The following is a 6000-nucleotide window of genomic DNA, read 5'->3' on the forward strand; positions in this document are numbered from 1 at the left end:
TCCAGAACTGTTTATAAAAGTCAGCGGGGAGACCATCAATACCTGGAGTCTATCCTATTGACATCTGATTGACGGAAACTGTGAGATCCTCCAGAGTAAGCTCAGCATCTAAAGCAGCTTTCTCGTCCAGGCTGAGCTGAGGAAGTCATTCCAGGCGCTCCTCTCGGCACTCGATACTGCATTACTCTGCCCCAAATAGGTTTGCATAGTATTCCATTGTATGGCTCCTCATCTCTACAGGACAGGTGGTGACTCTGCCTCCTGGAAGCTTAAGGCAAGCCATCTGCTTTATTTGTGCCACAGATCTCTCCAGATTGAAGAACAACAACTTGGCCCATCCATTTCCTTCAGCTAAAGGAACGAGACCTCACCAGCGCTTCTTCACTCTGTCCTGCAGGAAGGAGCTCAGAGCCACTTTCTTCTCCTGCAGAAATTGACCTGGGTTTTTATGTATCCCCTCTTCTATGCTCTTAATGCTATCTTCAAGTTTTTTAACCTCTGCCTTTATCCTAGCACTTGAATGGAAGGTATAATACTTCCTTGATTTGCGGCATTTATGTTTAAGAAGCAGAGCACAGATGTGTCTACTTCTGCTCTGACAATCAACTATCGCCCCTTCACAACCTCAGTTGTTGGGGATGGTTGCATTTGCATTTTCCTTTAATATGATGGCTACCCCTGCAATGAAATTAATGTCGTGGCTAAGGAAACACCAACCCTTCCACCATAAGCTCCAGTCTGTCTCATCTGTTGGGATTTTATGTGTTTCCTGTAAAAACAACACATCAGCCCTTTTTTGAGTTGAGACTTCAGAGACTAGAGCTCTTTTGTGTGCCACCATTAATATTTAGTGACCCTATTGTGAGGCTCCGCATAGAGAGGTCAGAAAAGAGAGATAGACAGGTGGAAACAAACAGTAAAAGGAAGGAAACCCTGTGTGATGATCTATGATCACGTTACTTTCTGGTATTTCTCACAGTTTTGCCTTTTATTGCTTTTCTCAGAGTTGTTATATGTTTTTTGAGACTGAAGCTTTTCTTTTCATCCAACAGGTCAAAGCCAACCATTCTTTTCAGTATTCCAACGGATTTAATGCATTTGTCAGTGTCACTGAAGTAGTCACTCACTTTAACAGACTTTCTGAATGTTTCATCTAGAAATTGATTAGTCTCCTCTAAAGAATACAGTTCTGAGCTCTTGTTGGAAATTTCTCCAATAGATGCTGTAGCTGACTCAAACTCTGTCCTCTCCATCGAATGACACCTGACTACTGAGCACACCCTGTTCTTCCTCAGTGACTGACTGTGTGTGAGCTTCAGTGCCTGCAGGCTGAGAGGAGCTCATTGTCTCTGCTGCTGATTCTGCTTGTTATTATCTGCCTGTGAACTAGCGACACTAGCTGCCGCACCACAGGCAACACACTCGCCAGCCTGAGACCCCACCGCAGACGTAGCACCAGAGGAGGACCCAGCGTGACCCAATGGCCGCTGGCTGCCTGTACGACACACACGCACATTTTCCAAACCTCTGGAGCTCGTGCTCTAAAGAGTCATTAAAAACAAACGGCGGAGTGGTTACACCTGCACTAACAGGTCCCTGATAAACACATTCTATCAGCACTGTGTCTGCTGTGGAGACCTTCAGATTTCTGGGATCGACAATATTCCAGGACCTAAAGTGGTCCTCCAACATCGACGACAACACCAAAAAGGCCCAGCAGAGGATGGACTTCCTGTGCCAGCTCAGGAAGTTCAACCTGCCTCAGAAGCTGCTGATCCAGTTCTACACCGCCATCATCCAGTCTGTTCTCTGCGCATGCATCACTGTCTGGTTTGGATCGGCCACCAAACAGGACAGGGACAGACTACGACACACAGTCAGGTCTGCAGAAAAAAATCATTGGTTCCAGCCTGCCCCCCATCCAGGACCTGTACATCTCCAGAGTCAGGAAACAGACCCATCACACCGTGGACACAACCAGTTCCACTAAGAAGAAGGTAAAGAAGACGAAGGTGAGGATGAAGGTGAGGATTAAGACAAAGAAAAGGAAGGTGAGGATGACGATCAAGGTGAAGAAGACAAAGGTGAAGATGAAGATGAAAGTGAAGATCAAGGTGAAGGTGAAGGTGAAGATGAAAGTGAAGATGAAGGTGAAGGTGAAGAAGAAGGTGAAGATGATGAAGATGATGAAGATGAAGATGAAAGTGAAGAAGATGAAGAAGAAGATGAAAGTGAAGATGAAGAAGACGAAGGTGAGAATGAAGATGAGGTTGAAGTTGAAGGTAAAGAAGATGATGAGGGTGAAGGTGAAGAAGAAGGTGAAGATGAAAGTGAAGATGAAGGTAAAGAAGAAGGTGAAGATGAAGGTGAAGGTGAAGAAGAAGGTGAAGATGAAGGTGAAGGTGAAGAAGAAGGTGAAGGTGAGGAAGAAGGTGAAGATGAAGGTGAAGGTAAAGAAGAAGGTGAAGATGAAGATGAAGGTAAAGAAGAAGGTGAAGATGAAGGTGAAGGTGAAGAAGAAGGTGAAGGTGAGGAAGAAGGTGAAGATGAAGGTAATGAGGACAGTTCTCACTTTGTGACCCCCCCTTTAATGGACTGTTTAGGGATTAAGACTTAGTTTTAAGAATTAGAATTAGAATTCAGTTTAGGGTTAGAGATTTAGTTGTGATGGGGGGGGGGGTTAGGGAATGCATTATGCCAATGAGTGTCCTCACTAAGATAGAAGTACAAACGTGTGTGTGTGTCGTACTCAGCCGCCTGTAGAAGTCGACTTGCATGAAGCAAAGCCTCGTCTCTCTCCTCATTGGCCAACAGGAGTCGTGACATCAGAGCCTGATCTCTGTCCTTCTGAGCCGACCACACCTCTTCCAAGACAACTGAGGAGAAGAGGAGGAGAAGAGGAGGAGAGGAGAGGGGAGGAGAGGGGAGGGGAGGGCAGGAGGGGAGGAGAGGAGGAGAAGAGGAGGAGAAGAGAGGAGGAGAGAGGAGAAGAGAGGAGCAGAAGAGAGGAGGAGAGGGGAGGGGAGGGGGAGGGGGAGGAGGGCAGGAGAGGAGGGGAGGAGGAGAGGAGAGGAGGAGAAGAGGAGGAGAAGAGAGGAGCAGAAGAGAGGAGGGGAGGAGAGGAGAGGAGGAGAGGAGAGGAGAGGAGAGGGAGGAGAGGAGAAGAGGAGGAGAGGGGAGGGGGAGGGGGAGGAGGGCAGGAGAGGAGGGGAGGAGGGGAGAGGAGAGGAGAGGAGAGGGGAGGGGGAGGGGGAGGAGGGGAGAGGAGAGGAGAGGAGGAGAGGGGAGGGGGAGGGGGAGGAGGGGAGAGGAGAGGAGAGGAGAGGGGAGGAGGAGAAGAGAGGAGGAGAAGAGAGGAGAGGAGGAGAGGGGAGGGGGAGGATGGCAGGAGAGGAGGGGAGGAGGAGAGGAGGAAAGGAGAGGAGGGGAGGGGGGCAGGAGAGGAGGGGAGGAGGGGAGGAGAGGAGGAGAGGGGAGGGGAGGGGGAGGGGGAGGATGGCAGGAGAGGAGGGGAGGAGGAGAGGAGGAAAGGAGAGGAGGGGAGGGGGGCAGGAGAGGAGGGGAGGAGGGGAGGAGAGGAGGAGAGGGGAGGGGAGGGGGAGGGGGAGGAGGGCAGGAGAGGAGGGGAGGAGGAGAGGAGAGGAGGAGAAGAGGAGGAGAAGAGAGGAGCAGAAGAGAGGAGGGGAGGAGAGGAGAGGAGGAGAGGAGAGGAGAGGAGAGGGAGGAGAGGAGAAGAGGAGGAGAAGAGGAGGAGAGGGGAGGGGGAGGGGGAGGAGGGCAGGAGAGGAGGGGAGGAGGGGAGAGGAGAGGAGAGGAGAGGGGAGGAGGAGAAGAGAGGAGGAGAGGAGAGGAGAGGAGAGGAGGAGAGGGGAGGGGGAGGGGGAGGAGGGGAGAGGAGAGGAGAGGAGAGGGGAGGAGGAGAAGAGAGGAGGAGAAGAGAGGAGGAGAGGAGAGGAGAGGAGGAGAGGGGAAGGATGGCAGGAGAGGAGGGGAGGAGGAGAGGAGGAAAGGAGAGGAGAGGAGAGGGGGAGGGGAGGAGAGGAGGGGAGGAGAGGGGAGGAGAGGCGACTGTATATAAAGACGATCAGTGGTTATATATAAAGACGATCAGTGATTATATATGAACCTGCAGGTCTCTCCCTCTCCTCCTTTCTCAGCTCCTCCTCAAATCGTCTTCTCTCCAGCTCCTTATCTTTTTGAAGCAGCTCCGCCTGCAACTGAAACTCAAACTAATGAAACAATTGATCTTTATTCTGATAATCAATTGATCAGGTCACCTCTCAGCTCCTGTGTGTGTGTGTGTGTGTGTGTGTGTGTGTGTGTGTGTGTGTGTGTGTGTGTTACCCTGTGATTGGTCCGTCTGACAGTGTCCAGCTCCTTCAGTAGAAAAGAGATGTTTTTGTCTCGATCAAAACTCTGAACTCGACCGATCACGACATCATGATGAAAACTGAGTAGAAACAGGATATTAAAATTACAAACTATACATTTTCAAATAAAAAAATTCTAACTCAAGTGTCAGGTGTGAAGTGTCAACAAGGAAGTAGGGGAATATGTAGAAAGAAATAAACAATCAAAGGGTTGGGGTTAAATCCAATCAGACAAAGCATTGAAGCATAGAGCATCAGGTGTGACGCATCAAGCCTGAGGACTTTTATTTTCAAGTGTGGGGTCACGAAAAGTACTGTTGGTCATTGAGGCTGTGATTGGTCAGGACTAGTGTGACATCATCACAGAGTATGTTTCATTAGAGTGTGACCTAAGTGTAGTGAGTTCAGGTTTTTTAACCTGAGCTGAGGTGTCACATGATCAGATATGAACGCAGCAGCTTTAATAATTCTCTCATATCACCTTAAAGGTCAGACGGCGTCTTGTTAATAAAGCAGGTAAATACGACGCTGACACTGTCACTGATTCTAATCATCCTAGCTCTCTTCACGCCTCCATTGCTTTTACTCTTGTTCTATTTCAGTCTTGCTCTGACACTTCACTAATCAAATCAAATCTAAATTTAATGACGCCCAGAAAAACCCCAACGAGACAAAAGAACCAGAAACATAAATTACACAACGAGAGGCGGTTTAATAAAAGTAATAAAGTTTAATGAATGTGACGAAGAGAAGATGATGGAAAATCTATAACAACATTATCATTGAATGTGTAATTATCTACAGCTGAGACGCATCAGGAGACTGTTTATCAGTATAATGTCCAGATGAAAAAGATGTTTACATCCCTGACGTTAACGACAGAGAACAGTGGTAGTACAGTAGTAGTTGTACAGTAGAAGTAGTACAGTAGTAGTTGTACAGTAGTAGTTGTACAGTAGAAGTAGTACAGTAGAAGTAGTACAGTAGAAGTATTACAGTAGTAGTACACTCGACTCTGTATCCGTGTCACAGAATGTTTTACATCTAAAACAGAATAAAACTGATCATTGATTCAAAGGTTCCAAACTAAACCCATTAGGGCCCAAGACAAGAGGCGAGTAATTTCTAATTCTGATTTTAATTTCAAGGCTCATAACAAAACAGCTTTTTATCATTTGAGGAACATTTCCAAAGTGAGGCCATTTCTCTCTGAGCAACACTGAGAGACTAATGGTAATAATAGACAATTGCAATCATTTAACCTCCTTCAGAAGCACTTTCATAACCTGAAGATTGTCCTAAACAAAATGGATGCTGTTTTCAATTGCAAAAAACATTGACTACAATATCTGTGAATGTCAATAACACTGAGTACAATAGTATAAATATCTTGGCATCTGCATTGACGAGAATCTGACCTTCAAAGTCCAATTTGATATGCTGTTGTCAAAGCTGAGAATGAAACGGGGATTTCTTTTTAGGAACAAATCTTGTTTTCCTTCCTTCACAAGAAGAAGAATTATTTTTTTCAGATTTCCTCTTTTTTCTGGACTATGGTGAAGTTGTTTATGGACGGGCATCAAGCTCCACCCTCAAACCTCTAGATGCAGTTCATTGCTCTTCTGGAGAT

At 47.0% G+C, this 6000-nt stretch overlaps 1 protein-coding gene across 3 annotated transcripts in view; it reads right to left on the reverse strand.

Moving 5' to 3' along the window:
• Nucleotides 1-6000, reverse strand: part of mipol1 (mirror-image polydactyly 1) — a 48792-nt gene that overhangs the window by 29880 nt on the left and 12912 nt on the right. For all 3 annotated transcript variants that reach the window (XM_034576228.1, XM_034576230.1, XM_034576229.1), the window contains 3 exons: nucleotides 4345-4450; nucleotides 4127-4217; nucleotides 2750-2876 (listed from right to left, as the gene is read on the reverse strand). In XM_034576228.1, coding sequence (XP_034432119.1) covers nucleotides 2750-2876; nucleotides 4127-4217; nucleotides 4345-4450 — 324 coding nt within the window. The remainder of the gene's footprint in view (nucleotides 1-2749; nucleotides 2877-4126; nucleotides 4218-4344; nucleotides 4451-6000) is intronic.

The sequence above is a fragment of the Hippoglossus hippoglossus genome, chromosome 22 (genome assembly GCF_009819705.1).
Source record: "Hippoglossus hippoglossus isolate fHipHip1 chromosome 22, fHipHip1.pri, whole genome shotgun sequence".
Lineage (NCBI taxonomy): Eukaryota > Metazoa > Chordata > Actinopteri > Pleuronectiformes > Pleuronectidae > Hippoglossus > Hippoglossus hippoglossus.